At 39.3% G+C, this 21922-nt stretch overlaps 2 protein-coding genes across 2 annotated transcripts in view; both read left to right on the top strand.

Moving 5' to 3' along the window:
* The window catches only part of LPCAT2 (lysophosphatidylcholine acyltransferase 2), a 32047-nt gene extending 15216 nt beyond the window's left edge, over positions 1-16831 (top strand). Inside the window, exons 8-14 of the mRNA XM_061344117.1 lie at positions 892-946; positions 4150-4232; positions 4761-4886; positions 5939-6092; positions 12933-13031; positions 14768-14909; positions 15183-16831. Of these exons, the coding sequence (XP_061200101.1) occupies positions 892-946; positions 4150-4232; positions 4761-4886; positions 5939-6092; positions 12933-13031; positions 14768-14909; positions 15183-15427 (904 nt within the window). The 3' untranslated portion in view covers positions 15428-16831. The remainder of the gene's footprint in view (positions 1-891; positions 947-4149; positions 4233-4760; positions 4887-5938; positions 6093-12932; positions 13032-14767; positions 14910-15182) is intronic.
* Positions 6759-8610, top strand: LOC133207322 (calpain small subunit 1-like). The gene is made up of 2 exons (XM_061344118.1): positions 6759-6845; positions 7390-8610. Exon 2 carries the CDS (start codon positions 7631-7633, stop codon positions 8375-8377), a length of 747 nt encoding a protein of 248 aa, XP_061200102.1. The 5' UTR covers positions 6759-6845; positions 7390-7630; the 3' UTR covers positions 8378-8610.
* Positions 16832-21922: the final 5091 nt, after the last annotated feature.

Genomic DNA, 21922 nt, shown 5'->3' with positions numbered 1-21922 from the left:
CATGCACTAAAAATTGGGAAATGCTTTAAGCGTAGTGGCTGGATGAAGAAGGCTCAAAACCTGTAAGAAGGCAAAAGGAATGGGTTGACAAAATTGTGTCAAGAAAAGGGATGGCTGGGTTAGAATCTAGAGTTTCTTAATAAAAATAACGGGAACTGGGAGAAGAACATCCCCTGCACAAACCTGCAGAGCACAAACTCACGCTTTTTGTAAAGCTTCCTGGATACTGTAGTCAGGATGGGACAGCACCAGTCTCCTCAGAAACCACCTACCCCAGTTTCTGCTTTCACAGTGAAAAGAAAAGTCAAAAGTGGAAGTCATTATACTTACCCTCTTCCGCAATTTCTTTCTCAACCTACATCTTGATACTAAAACGTGTGACTTCTTGTAAAAGCACTAAAGGTCCTGAACATACTTCATTAACACATGTGTAAACATTACCAGAACTTGCAAAATGGCTAGCAAATACTAACAAATCCTTGCTTCGCTGCTGCAAATGGAGGTCATATTTCCAGATGAGAGAGTAAAAGATTAAGTAAAGCTACTTTGGAATCAAAGCTCTTAGAGCTGTAAAATCCAGTGTGTATTCACCTCTTTTAAAATAAAGCAACATACATTTGGCTGGCCAAAGAACTGTATAGTATTGTTAATCTGCATGAGAACAGACAAAAGATTGCCTGCCCAATGGGCAAGCAGCACGTATATGCAGAAGCCCTATAGAAAAATATCAAAAGCAACATTTCAGTGAACTTCGCTGCAGGGTACTTCAAAAGCACCCAATATCAGCTATGCTTTTGTTTATGCTTTAAAAAGTTTTGTGTACTTATGTTCAAATACTTTGGTTTTAAAAAAGTAAAATGTATTTTTCTTCCTTTTTCTCTTTGCCTGCAGAAAAGAGCTGTGTGTAATGACGCTGTGTCAGCTCTTCACAAGAGTAGAAGTTGAGGTAAGAGTTAGAAATGTTTTTGTACTAAGATTCAGTGACCATGAAATTTGTGTTTTAATATAAATGCATTATTTACATTATTAATCCCTGTTAGTGAGTGACAGATGTCTCCGAAACAAGAACAGAATCACAATAATATATTTAGATTTCTTGTCCTTATCTGTGTATCACTTAATCTGATGAGTTCCTAAAAGAAATCTGTCATAAACGCCTTTATTCTTAAGGCATGTAAAATCACTGCTAATTATCACCACATGCATTTTACAAATGTTAAAAGTAAGAATTAGAAAACGTTCTGTTAAAGGTAACAACTTATTTTTCCCACCATCTCATTTCCCCGCTTCCTTCAAAATCTCCTTGTCTTCCTCACCATCTTTCTAGACTGAACTGTAAACAGTTTCCCAGCTTACTTAAGGACCAGTACTTCTTCTGAGCTTGTGTAATGAACTGTTTCCCTTGATCATTAGAATCGGATGCATAGCACAGAGAAAGATGAATGATAAGTGAAACATACACCCTTCCTATCAGTGAGTTTACCCTAACTGCTCCCTGTCAACAAGTCCACGTTTGAAAAACAGTAGTGAGGAGCCAGATAACAAAGGTGCTACTGGGTTGTGTAAGTGTTGTACTTCACATTCCTGACTAGACCACAAAGGGTTGTCAGTGTGGACTAACTTGGTTTAGGGATCTAAGGAGTGGGAGGAATTCACGCAGCTGCTGCTGTTTATTTGCAAAACACGGAATTTAGCAAAGTTGTGCAAAGCTTTGTAAATACAAGCAGTGTTGCTACTATTAACAGTAATATGGTCTTTGTTGTGAAACAATGAAATTCATTTTAAGGAAGCACCTTGTTACTGTACAGTACAGGCAGTAGTCACATATTTTTAGCAGGTGTACAAAAGAGCTAATTCTCCTAATTATTTTGTATAGAAGGACATATTTATCAAATTTGTATACGTGGGAAGAAAGAAAGTTAAAGTAGCCCTTCCAGTAGAGGTTTATTTTCCCCTACTTCAGAACAGAACTCAAACTTGCCTATTAGAAAACAAATTTCATGTTCCAAAAGATGAAACTGAAATATGAAAAACATGCAGCTTTCACAGCAGCATCCCCAAAGTGGAACTAATTTCTTAGCATCAGTTCAGGAGTTCTTCCATTTGTAGAAAAAAAAGAAGGGGCGGTTTTGCCTGCGAAAGAAAGGAATCAAACTACTTTTAGGAGTGGACATTTCTGTTTCTGTCCCATACTGTGAGCAAGCAGCCTCTCCACTCCCATCAGTCTTGCGCTGCCTCTACCTGCAGTGCATGATCAGCAAAGGGCTCCTCTAGTCCATGTGTGTGCATGTCTAGTCATGTTCTAACAAACTGGGGGTACTGAAGGTTAAACAGTGAACCTGACAGCGAGTTTTAGGGCTGCAAAAGATACAGCCTTTGGCAAATTCTGTAAGAAGACAGACTAGCTCAAAACCTGATCAGAGAAGTAATTTTGCTACTGGAAGAGCCATGTAAAACTTTCCTTGCAAGAATGCATCTTGCCAGGGAAAGTATACTACTAGTCTTCACCAGACAAGCAGTTGGTGGGGTGTGGGATCATCTGTGCCACCTCAGGAGGCCAAGAAACCAAATTCTTCATCCCTAGCTGTGGTTTCTGGGGAACTGGTTTTATGAATAATTGTAGGTGTCTTTTTTGAAGGGAATAGTGATGTTGTTTAACCTGCCAGAAATTTAGGTTGCTGTCTGAGCAAGACCTCAGCCTCAAGATGTAATGACCTCTTTCAAGACCATGACCCATGTTTGCATAGATAAAGTTCCTAAAGCAATAACTTCATCTCACCAGTGATGACATAGTTTTTTGTGTCTCTACAGTGTGCCCATGATTCCTCAATTAAAGAGTTATGTGGCTTCTGAGGGAAGTTGTAATAAGCAGGGACGTAAGTCAGACCTTGAACAGATCTGGCAACTCCTTATAGGAGGAATAAAATCTCAGACCTCCATGTGAATAGCTGGATCCCTGCTGGCCTTACAGGGGGACAGCTTTTAGCTATAAACAGAAATTTGGCTATTTGACAGATAACTGATTCCATAAACTTTTACTGTATTTAATCATAAAGAGGCAGCATTCCTTAAAAACAAACATTAAAAAGGTGTTGAGGATGGACTGCGCTTACATGGGACAGTTACCGCTGTATTAGTCTGTCACCAGCAACTGCAATATAACTGAAGAAACATATTAATATATAATGAGCAACTGTGTCTTCCAGTGAACCATGAGTAGCGCCTTGTACTTATCCTCGAATTGCTGTGCTGAAGGCAAGATTGCAGGGTGGGGAGTAGCAGAGCTCAGATGGATGATAACCGTAACTGCGACAAGGCATGGTAAACAGAACTGTAAGCACATGCTATGGACTGAAGGAGAAAGAACTTCCTCCACATACACTGCTTTGCAAAAAAACAGAAGCTGCTTCATGCCATGTAAGATAGTAACAATCTATAGTACATTTGTAGTCTTAAGACTACTTAAATGTCTACATGTTAACAATGAATAAATACTCAACAGTAATCTTGTTGCCATTTAGATATCTATGTGTTTCGTAGGTTTGGGAGAAGAGAGGGTTGTTTTGTTAGGGGGTTTTGACTCTTAGAGTTCCAAAACTTCACAGTGTTATATCCACTTTGAGGTCAGAACTGAGACTTCTTAACATTCTAGCATGGAGGAAAAACTTGAAGGAAACTTAGCAGTCACATGCTGACAGGTACAATTAACATGTACGAGTTGGGAATGCAGTGTACATTTAAAAACATTTAAAATCTTACATGTGCTATTCCAGTATATAACACCACTTGTAAAGGACCTTTGAAAAGGAGGGTACAGTATTTCAATCCCACATTCTTACTATTGTAGCATTTAGTTTTATAACTAAGAATGTATTTATTATATCTTCCTTCTCGGGGGGGTTGATTTTTCATATTAAAGCAGTTTCTATCAGCCTTTAAGAGGTAGTCTTGGACTGAATCTCACTTGTGTGGCATGGGCAGAAAAGCCAGAGTGGTTTCTAGGGCAATTGAGACCTCTAGTGTCCAGTTCCTTCATTGCATGACTAATTTTTTTTCTCTTGCCTTTTCCCCATTCCAAAGACTAACAAGAAATTGTTAATGTTGCTAATAAAGTGGTATTTAATTCATTGTATAACTCATCCCTTTCAGTTTTTGCCTGTTCATGTTCCTACTGAGGAAGAAAAGAATGATCCCATCCTTTTTGCCAACAGAGTCCGACAAACCATGGCAACGTATGTAATCAGTCCTGAATAAAATCTGTGAGGATTTTTGTTTTATGTCCAGCAATTCCACGTATATCCTAGCCATAAAGTACAATCTGTTCAAGTCCCAGGTACCATTTATGGGAATTACTCTAGATTTCCATAGAGAAGTCAAATTCCTATACTAAAAAACTGGCTATTTTTACATGGTGCATAAAGAAGGTTGTCTCACATATTGAAACATGTCCAGTTCATGGAAAGCTGCAATAAACTTCTCCCTTATTTGCTCGGCAAGAGTAAATGGGTGGTTTGTTCTCCAAGGTTACTGGGGTGCATTTACAGTGCTGTAAATCATGACACTGCCATAATTAGTTTCATAGTATGGTTTCACAAAATGGTATATATTCCTTTATCCTACTTGCAATGGTTCAAGAATGAATGATCACTTGTTTTGTATATTAGCATTAAAGCCAAACTGAGACAGAAAAAGGAAACAGTCAACTAAAGGTCATTTTAATATAAGAAATTAATCTTCTTTTTCTTTTAATTCTGTTTCAGTGCTTTGAATGTGCCAGTCACTGATCACACTTTTGAAGATTGCCGACTGATGATTTCAGCAGGACAGCTGACTTTACCCATGGAAGCTGGGCTGGTGGAGTTCACCAAAATCAGCAAGAAACTCCAGTAAGGGAAGCGTAGCTGTTGGTAGCATAATTACTGCAGTGCGGTGGGTGTAGATGGCCACCTACAAAAGGATTCATTACCTGATACCTGACTTGGTCATATATAATATCACAGTATCACAGTATCACAGTATGTTAGAGATTGGAAGGGACCTCAAAAGATCTTCTAGTCCAATCCCCCTGCCGGAGCGAGAACACCTAGATAAGGTTATACAGGAACGTGTCCAGGCGGGTTTTGAATGTCTCCAGAGAAGGAGACTCCACAACCCCCCTGGGTAGCCTGTTCCAGTGTTCTGTCACCCTCACTGAGAAGAAGTTTCTTCTCAAGTTTATGTTGAACCTCTTGTGTTCCAGTTTGTACCCATTGCCCCTTGTCCTACCATTGTTTGCCACTGAGAAGAGCCTGTATTTATGTATACAATTTACATACATAAACTATGTACAAGTCAGATATGAGAAAAATCCCAGTAAGAACTAATCCCAAGTAATTTTGGGGGGCAGTGTCACAAGAGGAAAAATGCGTTTGTCTAACCTTTTATGGATTTATCTCAACAAAAGGCGAGGAAGGTAGAGCAGTACCTATTTTAGGCACTTGATGGTTATCTTGGTGCCCATTTTGAATAGCTTTAGTGGAGATGCACAGGCAGTATGTGGTAGGAAGTAAAAAAACTTCTTTCCAGCCTGAGCTATCTGCCAGGAGTTAAGGTTCTTAAGTGTACTGTGCAGCTGTGTTTCACTAGTGGTGTCAACTTTTTTTGTCTGGACAGAGTGGAATTTGAGGACCAAGCTGCTTAATCGTACACTAACACCATCAAATAAACTGCAGTGTGCAGTGAATCTCTACCCAAGCATAGAACTGCCAGCTTTTAATATTAATAACTGGGGGGAGCAGTGCTTAATTGCTGATTTCATGTTAAATGTCAGCTTGGAAGCACACAGAATGCTCTGTTTGGCTATTTTTCATCATTGAACGCTGTAATTAACTCCTACTGAAATTCCATCTGTCCAAGATCTGCTGTATAGAAATATCTCCTCTCCCTCATGTTTGCATAGCTTACAATGGAATCGTGTCAGAGAGCAGTTGGATACCTTTGCTGCTATTGCAAGTGCTTCCAAAGGGGGAAGAATTGGAATTGAGGAGTTTGCAAAGTACTTGAAGCTGCCTATTTCAGATGTCCTCAGAGAGTTGTTTCTACTTTTCGACAGGGTGAGTAGCTGGTTAACTCAGATGTTGACAATGTTTTGTTAAAAATCACATCCCAGAAGGATGTTTAATTCACTGTGTCCAACTTAGTAAATGCTTCTTGGTTAGCAATTCCTGTAGGCAAGATAGGTGACTTTTGCAGTTTCCACCTTAAGTTTCGATGCAGAAAGGATTATCAGTTTGTAGCTTGTGAGATGACAGCCATCTCTTGGACCAGGTTGCCACACCACCATCAGGTAATCTTCATGCTGGTAATGGCTGAATATTTCCTTTTCCTTCCCCCAGATTTTGAGCTTATGCACACTCTGACAGCCTAATTAACTGATGTAAGTAGAAAATTTAAGGCAGACAAAGCTGACTAGAGTGTGTGTTCCTGCATATGTGTTTGTGAAGGGTGCTGTTAGACATTATATGGTCTCCTCTTGCCAATCTCCAGCCATAAAGGAGGCTACCATGTTAATTTGATCATTTAGGCTTTCCCCCATAGTTAGTGGTGTTCTCTCATTTTATACTTCTCCCTGAAGATGAGACAAATTGTTCTGTGGATGTGCCACTCTGACTAAACCAGAAGCATCAGTGACTAGAGCAAAGCACAGGATTTATCTTGCTTCTAGGCACCCATTATGTGCTACAGTGCAAGCAGCATGTTGTCCTGCAAGTGCTGATGAGCTAGAGTTCATTTCTTATTGTAGGAACTCTCCCAGCTCAGAGTCACTCCTTGTGATCAAGTTAGCTTTAGCAGCACACCTGTCGCTGGTAGGTCATTCCTGTGTATATGCCAATAAGAACTATTTTGGGAGTTTTCCAGATAAAAAGGTTCTACAAGCTCTAAAATAGAGGAGAGACAAATGCATTTCCTTCATTGCTGAATGCATTTGAAGTTCTAGAAGAGCTAGGTGTTCATCCGTTATTCTTGCCTCCGCATCTTGGACCATTGGCTCCTGTGAACATGTAGTCCAAGTCCTGAAGCACAGTACATAAAATAGAGACATGATGTGGCAACCAAAATAATTAAGGGCAAGAAAGACTCCTTTAACTTTCCCTATGTGGCACAATAGTGACAGTAACTAGAATTAGCAATGTAATGCTGAATTCATTAAAAAATTGAAGGTGTAAAAGACAGCAAGAACCGACAAGACTAATAGCTTTTGCTGCATTCATTTTTAAGGAGATCAGCTTTACTGACGAACAGTCACGTTAACGTGGCAGGGCTCTTTTCAAATTGCTTCAGTTATGATCACAGGTATTTTGAGGTTTCTGCTCTGTGGTTTTAAGCCTCATTGGGCTTTTTTCCACAAAGATTCTTCAAATCGCATAAAGCTAATTATGCACAGAAGAAAAGAAACAGAGGCGTGTCAACAGCTAACAGAAACTACAGAGACCTTAGAGAACTTTGGCACAGCTGCTGACATGCACAGACACGGTGAAGTTTCAGAATGCAGATAAACTGTGGTTTGCCTACGCCTACATCTTAGACACAATACAGCTTCGGAGCATTACAGAAGCACTGGGTCTCTCAGTACCTCCAAAAAGTCTTCACGATGTTCCTTGCCAAAACTTTGCTGAGCGGAGGAAGTGGTAGTGGTCATGGAGGGAGCCTTGCACGTGGCCTTGGAGGTCTCCTGACAGGAGGTGGTCATGGAAGGAATCTTGGAGGACTTGTTGGAGGTCTCGTCAATCTTCTAAGTGAAGCAGCAGCTCAGTATAATCCGGAGCCACCTCCACCTCCACACAATCGTTTTACAAATGTGGAAGCTTACGAGAGTGAGGAGATCAGACAGTTTCGTCGCCTCTTTCTCCAGCTTGCTGGAGATGATATGGAAGTGTGTGCCACAGAGCTAAGGGACATCCTGAACAAAGTCGTTTCCAGACATCAAGACTTGAAAACAGATGGCTTCAGCTTGGACACATGCCGTAGCATGGTAGCTGTCATGGACAATGATACAAATGGCAAACTGGGCTTTGAAGAGTTTAAGTATCTGTGGAACAACATCAAGAAATGGCAGTGTGTTTACAAGCAGTATGATACTGATCAATCAGGCACTGTTGGCAGAGCTCAGCTGCCAGGTGCCTTGAAGGCTGCAGGGTTCCACCTGAATGAGCAGCTTTGCCAAGTGATCATACGCAGGTATGCTGACGAGCATGGCAGCATGGACTTTAACAACTTCATTAGCTGCTTGGTACGACTGGACAGCATGTTCCGGACCTTCAAGTCCCTGGACCAAGATGGAGAAGGACACATTAAAGTGACCATTGAAGACTGGCTAGAGCTGACCATGTATTCATGAAGGTATACTAGAGAAGAAAAGCTTCGTCTGGAAGATACTACAGAAGACTACAATCCTCTACTATAGAATTGTAGTCTTTTCCTTGTTCTAAGGCAGATGTAGCTTGTGGCAGATAGCTCAAAGTGTTGTGGTTCCTCTTCTGCATGCATTAATCTGCTTTTCTGAAGGGTTTGGGTTAGTTATCAGTTGAACAGCTGCATGTCTCATAAAACTATCTCTAGATTCTGAAGTGTGGGAATCAAAACTTAGTTATTCATGTGAAGTGGCTTGTATGCGAATATAACTATTACATAAATGCTCATAAGTTTGGTATTGATGTTACTGTTTTAACTCTTCAGCATTTGTGAAGCTGGAATAAAGCTCTGTTTGCCTAAAGGCAATCACCAGTGAAGAGACTTGCTCAGTTATTTCCAACAAGGGGAAAAACATGAGAATTGCAATGACTATGATGAATTTACATAATCATATTTAATTTCTTTCTTGCTTCTGCTTTTTGATGCTTGTCTGCTGCAGCAAAACCTGAGTGGTATTGTCAGTTCTACCTTCAGGCCAAGACAGAACTGAAGACTTATAGAAGGCTACTTCTACAACCTTTTTCTCCTTTCTACAATTCTATTAACTAGCCTTTTCTCTTTTTCCTTTAAGCCTTATTATAGTTATAAGGAAAACAACTTCAAATACTACATTTATATTTAGAGGAGTTTGCTGTTATAATGCAGTCACATAGCAGAGAGCCAGCCAAAATCAGCCTCTGGCTGAGTTAGATTTTATCAGGGTGCAGCATCCCACTCAGGCTAGTTATGTAGTTCTATCAACTTTTGAGTTAAAAAAACCGAATAACTTGAACTGTCAAAGGTACATTTCTTTGCAGTAAGGATTGATGAAGACAGCCTTTTAACAAGGCAGTTTCTCAGCAGGGCCTTGCTGCTTTACAAGAAAATGGTTTAGGGTGTGTGCTAGCTGACTGGAATGTGCAAGGATGAGTTGAGTAGCACCACAGGCAGTCTGTAATTGTCAGAATCCACACACCCCTGCCCCTCCCCAGGGAAACATCAATGACTAATCGACAAATCCCACACAATACCTGCAGGGCACCTGAATGCTAACAAATGTGTTGTGGTTTGGGTTTGTTTCTAAATTTCTGTAGCTTTGATTTCTACATTTTGCAGTTACACTTGGCAAATAGTATTTTCCAAACTGATGAGATCTTCTCCCTGGTATATATGCATAAGCCTTTTGCTTGCAACTTAAAAAAAAGTAACTTACAACTTTTGCTCAGACTTTTTTCCTCCTGCACTTTTTTTAATACCAAGCTGGGTGACAGAAAGAGTAAAAATACTCATATTGGCCCAAATTTACTACTTTAATGGAAGTAGTATGGCCCTTATTAGCTGTTGAGATGACATGAGTCAGTCCCTTCCTAATGGCATTCACCCTTCTCCCAGTTATTCAGTGGAAAAAAAACACAGCTGTCCACAGTGGTATTTGGGCTCTGAGTAAGAGAAAAGTGAGCACAAGGGAAAGTGTGGTACTTCCATCTGAGCACCATCCTACCAGGTTTGTTTCAGAGGTGCTCTTTCTGACTAGTTAGAACTTGCAACAGGCAGTGGAAATTTTGGAGTTACAGCAATAGGCTATTGCATGAGGAACCTGGGTGTGAGCATGAGAGGTGCATCTGCAGTCCCTCCCCAGATGGTCCAGTTGTAGGTTCTCTGTACTAGCCGTTTAAGTTCCTCAGGGTTTACTTAGCTAAATAGCACACAGACATGCACACTTGATTTTTCCTATTGCCTTACACAGTGAGAAAAAAGATCTGTGGCAGTAGTACTTTAAACTTCATTGACTGCATTTGGCTTGCAACCCTTTTGCAACTCCAAATAAGACTGCTTATGATAATGTAAACTTTCTTGCTTCCCAAAATGTAAGATTTACTGTATTGTATAAAAAAACAAAACCCTAGTTACCATAGCATGCCATATTGAAAATAGTAGAAGAAAACTAGTTTCTGTAAAGAAAAGAGGGCTTGTTGAGGTTACACTCTTTCAGTTATTTTATGAAACATAAATACAAGTATCAAATATTGTTGTTCTGCTTTGCTATTTAGAGAATTGGAGCTCAGCTCATGTGTTGCTTCCTTAAAACATTTAAATGTTTGCACAGGCTGCAAACACAGCTAGATACCTGTAAAAGGACTACTGCAAGTCCTTGTTTGTAGTGATGCTACACAAACACTGAAGGTTCTCCTGCATTTTCAGTTTAACTCCCATCTCTTTTTCCAGACAATAACCCTATCATTTCTCATTAGCCAACATGCCAGAGCATTTGGAAGTTGGCCAGTGATTCTAGGGCTTTGTAGAGCTAGTTACAACATGATCTTGCAAGTATAGTAGCTTGATCTCCTACTCAAATGGCTGAAGTTCTGCATATCAGTCTGCACTCAGTTTTGATTACTTGGTTTTAGCACTTTAATGAAAGTAATATGACCCTTATTAGCTCTTGTCATTTTGCTTTGTGCAGCCGCAGCTGTGTTACTTCAGCAGCTGTTTTTAATGGGACTATTTTAGTTAAAGTTTACTTCCCAATTCTTTTCCTGTGGTACATAGTCTTAACTTCAAAAATAAATCAAAAAAAGAAAAATTGTAATTGCATCAAACAATCCTTTGCTAAGAATACAGTCTACAAAACTGTCCAAAACTAATACTGCATGGAACAATCATTATCTACATTCTTGCCTCAGTTGCTTTAGGAGTTTAGGCTTATAATGATAGTTTCTAAAGTTTGATCTGTTATCTGTATTACGAGAATTGTGAAGTAGCCAAAATATTTAAAGTCAAACTCTGCAGCACAATGAGAGCACAACATTTGTAAATAAAACAGCATTTATGAGAGAACATTGTCCTTTTCTAGTGATTTAAAACTATCAAAAGTTATATCTTGTAGACATACATAGAAATAACGTAGAGACTGTTCATATCTTTGCTAAAATGTTTCCCTAAAATGTACAGGGTTTTGAAGTAAAAGATTCTCAAAGGTTGTGTGTCTTCAAAGGAGATGCAACAGTTGTCTGTGCAGAAGAGTCCTGAGTTGGATTAGAAGGCTAAATAAAAGTGTATCTTAGCAGTTTTGTATCCTGCCAGACATACAGCTTGATAAAGAAAAGTTAGTACTGAGCATAGTATTACACATATTTTGTTAATCAAGAACTCCCTTAAAACCTGAATTCAGTAATGGAAATCCCATTTCATGGAACCCAAGATTAGCAAAGAGCTCCACAGAGCAGCATTTCTCCACAGGCAAACTCCATATTCCACTATTCCAACAGCAGAAAACCAGGAACAAAAAGGTTAAGATTGGTACGCTCAATTAGGCATAAGAAGTTGGTAGAAGAGCCAGGAATAGAATCTAGATCTGGCTGTTCACTACAGATTTACCCAGGAGACCACCCTTCTCTCACGTGGCTGAAAAAGTTTTGTGCTGTTCTCAGACTTAGTCTACTTTGTAAATCCTTTTCTTCTTGAAATGTACAACACATTATCCACAAAGGGAGCTCTGTTTCACGCTTTTGTTTGCTTTTAAAATGGTTTTGATGCATGCCCCTTTTTCTGAATGTTCCAAACTATGAGCTACTAGTCATCTCTGCTGTGCTTTCAGTAACTTCTCTGTGTCCCATCACCTAACACTTAAGATATGTCTCGTCCCCAGACACAGGATGTTTCTCAAAACACAAGATGTTTTCCTAAAGAAACTCGGTGTGGTCAGAGGAACACTACTGCCTTAAGCATGTATTTCAACAGGTCTCTGCCGTTTTCCCTATCCACAAGTATAATACAGCTTACATAGAAAACCTGGTCACAAATTCCATATCAAGGCAAATTTCAGATGTTTTGTTGATGTAGCTTTGTAGTGAAATGTTTGTTCAGATCTAAACTGAACTTAACCAGAGAGATTGTTACAGTGAATTTGTTGCATTTCTGACTCAAAAGGTAGGATAGTGTCTTCGCTTCAAAATAGCATGTAGGGCAACACATTTGCTTCAAAGAAAGGCTTAAGATAGTCCATGTAGAGGTACTGCATTGTCAGGCTGTACTTTCACTAGCATATATTTTATTACTGAAGGTTCTTAGGAAGAATTAACTCAAGGCAACAGCCTCACTGTTGGCATGTTCTAGGATGTTTCATTGGCCTGTGAGTGAGTGCCAGTGCTACAATAAATGTTAGTTACCCTAAACCCATATATTCCACTTCTTACTGGAGGCTTCTTGGAGGTCATATACTAAAGAAAAAATGTGTAAGTTGTTTCATATCTCTTTTGTTTGGGCGTTTACAAGAGAAATGGAGACCAAATTTCTAGCTATTGAAAATACTGTAACATTGCTACTTCAGCCTTTGTATTACATATATTTAGCAATCTGTTAGTATTTTTTTCAGGGAAGAGCCAATACCTCTGGTGCTGTAAACTGTTTTAATGGAAGTTGTATAGCTGATTTATACAACAGCTGTTAAAGTGATCTGCAGTATTAACCGTAACTACTGCCATGTGTGTGTTTGTATACAGAATGGAGATGGCACCATTGACTTCAGAGAATATGTAATTGGTTTGTCCATTCTCTGTAACCCAGCCAACACAGAAGAGACTATTCAGATGGCATTTAAGGTAAGTTCAATTTAGTGTAAATCGACAAATTAAGACTGACTGTAAATCTGTTAGCTTTCAAATCACAAGTTTATAGCTTCAATCTGTTATGCAAATGTGAGTAATACTCTTAAACCAATTGACATTTAGAGTGTGAAGGGGAAGGAGGGAATTGCCAGCATCATGGAAAAGGGTTTCAAAAGCCATGTGAAGGCACTAATGAATATGTAACTTGGCAGGCTAACTCCAAAAATGATTCAGCAGCACTTGCAGTTCTTTCGCCTGAGGTTTTTTCTGCTGTGATTCTTCAGTGTCACAAGCAGACAATAGATGGAGCAATATCCTCTTGTCGGTCAAGTGCTCAGTAGAGTCACTGTTGTTAACAAAGAGGAGGGGGCTGGAAAATCCAAGAAGAGCTATTGAGGACTGGCACATCGGACTGCATCTAAAATCTACTGGCTTGAGCTGTGGTGTGGTGATAGTACAGCAGTTAAGGAGCACTAGCTTGTTTCAAATCTCAGGTACAAGCAGGCAATATGTGATCAGGGATGCCCAGGCTGTGAGTCCCCTGAACAGGAAAATGCTCAAGTGACTTTTTTTTTTTTTTTTTTGGTAGATTTTTGATACAAATTCAGTTGCTTTACCCAGTAATCTGTTATTATGACCTATATTGAACAATATAGGAGATACAGATCGCTTTCATCTTGAGTACTTTTTCGTACTGATGGGTACTTAGGAAGTACCAGAATTTTTATGGCAATCCATTATATACACTGGCTGCTTTACAGATAAGCACTACAAGTGTTCCAAGTGATTTGTGCTTTTTTAGGGATGTTTTATCACCACAGATTCCCATGAAGAAGCAAGCCTAGCACCTATTGTTGCTGTTTCATTATTTTGTTTTCCAGACTGGACTCCAGTATCTTACCAGTTGTGCTGATTATAAAATCAGTAATTTGTCTGAATTCCCAGTTTCAGTAGGAAATGACTGGTTCAGCTGGTAAAACCCTGTTTAAGTCTGAACTAGAACTATGAGGTTCCTTTTGTTACTTGTTTTCTTGGGAAAGTTTGGAAAAGTTTGCCTGTAGCAAGTATTTAAGCATTAGAGCCATCCATCCCTTGTGTTTCTCAAGGAGATTATTCACAGCAGATGCTCACTGTCACTGTGCTGGGAAGGACGGGATGATCGATGTACATCTACTGCCTGCACTTCCAGTCACCAAAATTCCTTGTTAATGACAATAATTCCTTAGTGGGTGGCTGATAACATATACTAAAATTTAGACATTTATGTGAGAACATAAACTATGGCGTTTAATCTGATGGTAGATGTGCCAGAGCTTAATGAAGATGAAGACTAAAATCTAAGATGTTCCAGTATAGGGTGTCAGATTCCAGTAGACCCTTAGCACAGCTCATAGTAAACATAAACCTTTGTTAATGTTTTGTTTTTATCAGTTTTGCATGAGTTTATTACTGAACTAAGGCTGTGAGGTTGGTTTGTTGTTGCAGAATGTTGTAATCCCAATTAAGGCATGTACACTGCTCTGCTGATGTCTGCTAAGTGTCTCTCTTTTCCAGAGAAAACACATAAAATGTTTTACAAGAGAAAGTGGCTGAGACAACCAGTCCCTCTGAATCTAGGCATTGTTTGCAGATCACCTTTTGAATGCTAAAAACCTAATACATATTGCTAACATGCATAGAAGGTTCATAGGCAAGCCAATGCTGAAGTGTTGCTAAATCTTGTTTTCCAGCTCTTTGACCAGGATGAGGATGGCACTATAAAGGAAGATGAGTTTGCTTGTATCATTCGGGCAGCTCTGGGGCTGCCGGAGCTTGATGTATCTATGCTCTTTAAAGAAATAGATGCAGATAAGACAGGGAAGCTGTCCTACGGTAAGTTACATCCTTTTGTAACAAAGAGCACTCTGGTAATCATACTGACAGTGAGAGTTTCTTACCTTTTTTCTCCCTGAAGTTATCTGATGGTTCTCATACTCTGTTTCTGGGGAAAACAGCTGAAGCACAGGCCTAGGTACTTTGTGTGATATGCCTGATATGCTTCAGAGCGGAGTAACTAGAGATCGGCTTCAGTGAAAGGAGTAGGCACTGAAATTTCCTTTGATTCTGTTGCTGCACTATAGTATCTGTGTTTTCTGTATTTTTCAGATGAGTTCAAGCACTTTGCACTCAAGCATCCAGAATATGCCAAGTTGTTCACTACATACCTAGAGCTACAGAGATACCAGTTAGATATGTTGGAGGAGTATAACATTGAGTCACCTGCAGTCAAACACAGTCCAGTTACAAAGAGTACAGTCCCAATATCAGAAACACCAATCGCAAGAAATAAGGTCTGTCCTGAAGGCAATGAAGAGGATAACTCGACTACCTCTGACAAAAAGGATGACTGAGAAGAGTTGAAGAATTCAGCTGTTGAATTCTACAGGGTTATTTCTCCTAGCTATTCATAAGCACAACTGATATAAAATAGAGAGGGAAGGTACAATCTAAAAAACTATATATATGTATTTTTTTTTTTTCACTTTCGTATCGGGAGAAGTTATTCCTGTTTGAGTGTAAGGGAGAAACCACTGTAACTATTCTGTCCTTAATGTCAGGATCACAAATGCTGGGGATGTTGTTCACTGGCTTCCAAGTTCATGCTTCCACAAAAGTAACACGTGCTAGCAGGGGTTAAGAGGCTCCAGCACTGCAGTGGCCTCTCAGGATGGAAACTGAGGATCCACTTGTGTAAAAACAAGTGGAATCTTTGGTGCTGCTCAATTCCTCTGCATCCCCAACTTGTCTTAAGGGGGGGAAATGATGCCAGAGTGATTTAATTTGCAATATCACTTAGCTCTTGTCAGGGCCCTGAGAGACAGGAAGAAATTACAAGAAGTTGAGCTGAAGCTGATGTTTTCTTTTAGCTGTCCTTAGATTTCCCTTAACTGCTCCTTAACTATAAAGCCTAAGCTTCTGAACGAGCCATGCTAATCCACTGATGTTAACAGAAACAGATTTAGGCTTAAAGGCTAGTTAAAAATGTAAATGGCTGTGCTTCTAACAACAAAAAACCTAATGGGAATTCCAAGATAGCAGGTCACAGTCCACAGGAAAATGCAGGCAATGAGACCCAAGAATTAATCCACTATTTAAAAATAAATAGAACATTGTGTGCAGTAACTATCATTCAGGATCACATTAGGAGGAACATTTCAAACTTCAGCATATTTTTTATTCTACTGATTATCAACAGAGGAATGTGACCTTGCTCTGCAAAACTTAAAAGGCAAATATGCTGTCAAGCCATAGTTCGAGTAGTTAGTATCTATTCTAAAGCTGTCTCCTGGAAGCCATGTATGTATGTATTACTGTGCATTACTCAATGTGTTCCTAGGGTTTAACTAAAAAACATACTCTGTTTTGTTAGTGATTTGAGTATGTTTTGCCTCAGTCCCCTATAGTGCACTGGAAGTTGGGCCTTTACCTTTTTCCATCCTTTATCTGAGTGCACTTTATACAGTATTTAAATATATATAGGTATTTATGCAAATACTTCTAATTAAAAACTTAATAGGGGTGTAGTAACAATATATTTTTAAATTAAAACTAAGATGAGCAAACCCTAGAATGTCTAGTACCAAAGATAACCAAGTGTCAGCAGGTTTTCATACGTGAACTGGTAACCTCTGCCTGTAAGTTACTGCTTGCTTTGTCTGGCTGCAAGCTCATCGCCATGTTTAATCTTTCTATATTTATAATTGTGCCTATCCTGATGTTTCATGTGCTTAAAATAAATCTATATTTTTAAAATATTTCACCTGAACAGCTGTCTTTCTAGTAGAGTGGGAAGGGTATTCTGTATACCTTAAGGGACTGGGGGGCTTTGAAGAAAATCATCTTCATTATGTCTTACTTTGGTAAACACAATGCAACCGGTAGTGGGCATTCCTGGCTCTGAGTGTGCTGGCACTTCTCTTTATGATAAGGCTAGGAAAGTAGGACAGGAGTGATGCTCTTCCAAAGAGTTACTTCTGTTCATTGCCTCAGCAAGAGGGGATATGATGCAAGGATTTGCAGGTATGTGGAGAGATACCTCTGTTTTCTGACAGAAAATAAGGTATCTGATGGAAAATAACACCTCATTTACAGGTACAATGAGTGAACTCAACCACAGCTGAGAAGTAACAATCATGTCTTTGTGTAATATAAGCATTAGGAGAGGATTTTCTTTCACTTTAGAGAAGGAGAAGCAGTAGTTACCCTAAGGTGGCTGTACAGTTAGCTGCAATGCATGTTAATTCCGTGGCAAGGGCACTTTCACCTAGCACACTAGCCAAAGTCCTTAGCTTCTCAACCAGCAGTAATCTTTTCAAAGACAGCTTTATTCCAACCAGTAAGAAAAAGGTGGGTGGGCAAAAACAACACAGACAAGCACATCAAGGTCTTGGAATCCCAAGGGTTCCTTACACATGCTCCTGTTGAGTCTAGCCACATTCAACAACTGGAGCACCATGCTGGCCAAAATGTAGCATGTTTAGGACTATTGATTTTACAAAAACCTACAAGTCACACAAGCACTTTGCAATTAAAGCTAAAAATACTGTGTACGTAAATCTATATATCCCAATAGTTTAAGGAGGAAAGGCCACAAATGGCCTTGGTATGTAGCAGTGATTCAGCTGTGCTCTGAAAAGAAATGAGCTAAATGTTACAGACACTAACTCAATATACACACATCTGCTTGATGTGCAGGAAGGGAATATATTAATTTCTAAGCTTTATTGTGCCTCAGGGAGATTTCAAAGGACCAAACTAAAAGCAGTCTGCAGTAAAAAGGCATTACATTAAGTGCCTTAGGAACTAACAGAAGAAGAAGGTTAAAAATACTAAACAGAAAATGGTTCTCAATCAGGCATTGAGGGATGACACCTTTCTGCCTGAGACTTCCTGAGGTATGAGTTCTTAAGTCTATGGGCTGCTTAAGGATCATTTTGAGTCCTGCACTATAGAGCTAGTAGGTGTATTTGTTACCATAGGGAACGTCATTTATTTAATCAGTACTTCTGTGTCATGCTGTAACATGGATTTGCTGATAAATCCTTCACAGATACCAAAATAATGTAATTCTGTAATGTATACAGAAGGTCTAACAATCTTGACTGAACAGGACTCGCCTATTACAAGAGGAATACACAACTAATTCTCAAGAACAGAGGCCCATGGGCTGCTGTTTTTCATGGTTTCTGATAAGTATGTACAGACACCAAGAATAAATCTTACTCATCTTTTTTAAAATCAAGGCTCCTGTTTGTGAACACATGAAAGGTAATAGCAGGTCACCTAGAAAAGTGAACCTTCCTTATTCACCCTGGAACAAGGAAGATATTAATACTGTAAATCCTGATCAATTTGCTTAAGGAAGGTGAATCAACAGGGTCTCCACTGGCCACACGACAGGTTGATTTCCTAGGGAAAGATCCTTCAAGCCAAGAAAATTGATACTGTGTTTGTACTTTCTGTGTTGTATAACACAGCCAGGTTTCATGTCAGATCATACTGCTACAAGATCTGGCCCTACATTGACAAAATCACATAATACTTGGCTGGTTGCTGTCCATCAGTAAAACTATGAAGAGCAGTAACACTTTGATGGAAAGCATCCAAAAAAGAATCTCCTATTTTCATAGTCAATAGCCATGCAGCATCAGCCAGAGGTACCAAGCCAGGCAGTGCCTGCTTTTGTACTCATCTACATCAGAACAAGTTAGGTAACAAATTATATTTCCACAATTTTCCTGTAGGGGTTACCTCCTCTTCTTCATCAGCTTGCTCCATAATGTGTGTGGGGGGGAAAATTCTGTGATTCCCAAATGGTTTGCAAGGGAGATTTTGCAGGACAGCTGTGTGCTCCACCTCTTCAATCCCTCTCAAGAACCCAGCAGGACTAGGAGCCCTGGGAGTCAAAAGAGGGTCATGTTGTGTGACAGGTCTAGTGACTGTTCATAGGATTGCTGCACAGGGTCAGGCCTGCTTGGCCACAACTGTCATCTACCCAGCAATTCTCGCTTAAAACAAAGTGTTCTCTGGGTATCAGAAGTCCGAGAAACTTTTAATGACTTCTTTAATATGGTGGTCAGCACACTAGGGCCCAATTGCTGGGTAATTCTTCAGACACTGTTCCAGTGCAAATAAATACACCATTCTGCCTGAGCAGGCTGCTGGTGGTGTTTGCATAGGTGCCAAGGGCTACTCAGAACTCATGGATGTGGAAAATTAGGGCCTGCAGCTTGGAAACCAAATATAAGAAAAGTCCCCTCATACACAAACACACCCCCAATTCCTCTGTGGACAGTCTGCTTGTGAATTTGAACTTTGGCCATAGCCTTTAACAAGGAAAGGAGCCTGAGATTTCATGTTGAGAATTACACAGCTCTCACTTTGAGAATGCCACAGGAAGAACAACTCAAATTCGATATTAAAGAAAGGCTTGGGAGATTTGCAGTTATACTGTGTACGATTTACTAGGAAGGCTGGACTGGTCAGTGGTCTTGGCTTACATTTTTCCTATCAGTTTTGCATCCCTTGAACAGCCTACCTTTCCCTCTACTTTCTCCCTCCATATTTCCACATAAAACATAGCTACTACCATTAAAAGACTTATTCCACTGATTAAAGTTAAGAAATGGTAAGATTAAACATAAAAATCGCTGAATTGGGTGGGATTCAGGGAGCACATTCAGCATTCAGCTACTTTGACTGGTCTGCAGTAAAAGCGAACTTGTCAAAGGTTGCAAGGGATTTTAATAACATTTAATTAATTAATTTCAAATCTTTACTCAATGAAATGACATTTATTAGACTGACTAGCAGTAGGAGACGTTTGTCAGCAGTGCTTAAGTTGGCAGACTCTCTGTTACTATACATAGCCAGAGAGGCAGAAAGTAAACATCTTATAGGATTAGCAGCTATGTTCATAGCTGAGATGAAATTTGGACATTTCATTAGTATAAGATTGATTCTGACATTTTATAAAGCCAAAATGCAAACAAAAAACCACGTCTGATATAAATGCAGTATGAAGCACTGACTCAGATAAAGTTCAAGAAGCGCAGCAGGTTTAGTGCCATGACAAAGGAAATATATAAGGGTCATTTAAGGACCTAACTTCTGCTAAGCACTTAAGTGTATGTTTAATCCTGTGGGCATCAACCAGATACTCGGTACTTACTAAAAGCACACAATAGTACTAATAATCAGAAAACAGGAAAAATTTCCATGGCTAGTTATTGTTAATGGGTAAGAATTACACCACTCTCACCAAGAAAAACAGTATCACAATTAATTGCGTATTTTGGAAGTTTAAATTAGCATGCCATCCTCATAACGTAAGACATTCTGTAATAACCACAACCTGACTTTAGAGACACATGACAATGTTGTACTAGGAAATACTTCATTAACTGAGGTAGGCACTGCCTACTGTTGCTTTTTTTAAGCCCTCTGGGCTACAACAGGTTGAAAAACATGCACCTTCTCTAATACATTACCATGCAATTACAAGCTTAAGTGCTGAAAGTAAATGAAAGATATGAACTTCTTTTCATCAGTTAATTTTTATTAGACAATCCAGAAAATCCTCTATTGAAAATCTTCTTTTGCATGAGGTTTAAACGAGGTTCATCTTTTAAATTATGCCTGGATGCACATTGCTTTGCTCTAAAGTGGCCATAGGTAAGAATGCATTTCCCTAGTTTCTCCAAGTCTCCTTGAGTGTGTTATCTCCTGAGGTTATGCAATGGCTGCATGAGGCTCTCTCTTCAGGAGTATAACAATACTATGACAGGAACCATTCGAACTACCCATGGGTTTTATAAAGGAGATGGGAAATTTTCTAGGAATTGCAAGTGGACTTGAAGCATTTTAAGACTTATTACTTAGTTTTCTTTTCATTGTGAATTTGATTTTAACAAAAATATCCAATAAAAACATGTGAAAAAAATCATTCTCTTCCTATACACACAGCAAACAGAATTTGTTTGCAGAAGTAAGAATTCATTAGACTAAATCTGTCATTAAAGGTCTCCACAGAGGGAGCCTTCACAGCCTTGCCAGACAATCTAGTGCATTGCTTAACAATTTTTCCTATTAGAAAAGTTCCTCTCACTGTCTAACCTGAATACTTCTTCAGCTGAAGACACCAGGTCCTGTGTTCACCTTGCTGAAGGAGAATTGGTGCTTACTTCTCTGCAGGGTAACTATTTATATCTGTATATACCTATACCCAGAGCGTATCACCATGCCTGTTTCACCCTTGCGTCTCCCAGCCTGTCTTTCTTGAGCCAAAAAGCAAAACCTTTCTTTCTTGCTTGCTTTAGATCCAGCCCCACTATTCCCTAACAAACTAGAAGGCTTGTCTTCCAGAGTTTTCAGTGAGCATTCCTGCTCAGACACAACCAGTGGGAGTTTTGGCTCTTCTAAAACAGCACCGTATTGCCCATTGACATACAGCTATCACTGATCTGTAAAGTCTAGATCCCCTCCTAATGAACTGCTCCTTAACCAGGTTCCCTGCTTCTCTCTTCCTACAATTGCTTATTCCTGCCTACTGCAGCATCTTAGCTTTATCCTTATTGAATTTAAAAGAGCAGTTTATCAAAAACATTTTGATTAGCTTAGATTATTGTTAAAAACAACTTTCTCCAATTAAAAAAAAAACCCCATATATATTACTTCATTTTGTTAAGGACATTATCTTCCTAAAAAATTACTAAGCATCTGACAGTGCACTAGAAGCAAAGCACTACAAATTAGAGAGACATGATGAAAGCTCAGAGGCTATAATTGTTCAAAAAGAATAATTTCCTTTTGAAAGGTAAACATCAGCCTTGCAGACAAAGATAAGG

This window comes from Neopsephotus bourkii, unplaced genomic scaffold (genome assembly GCF_033783945.1).
Source record: "Neopsephotus bourkii isolate Nb327-2 ecotype Australia unplaced genomic scaffold, CSIRO-AGI_Nbou_v1 NB_1863, whole genome shotgun sequence".
Lineage (NCBI taxonomy): Eukaryota > Metazoa > Chordata > Aves > Psittaciformes > Psittacidae > Neopsephotus > Neopsephotus bourkii.
Note: the sequence above shows the minus strand (reverse complement) of the source record. Positions and strands in the feature narration are given on the sequence as shown.

Coding starts and splice junctions, on each gene's coding strand:
- LOC133207322 (XM_061344118.1), top strand. CDS start 7,631: ATGTTCCTTGCCAAAACTTTGCTGAGCGGAGGAAGTGGTAGTGGTCAT.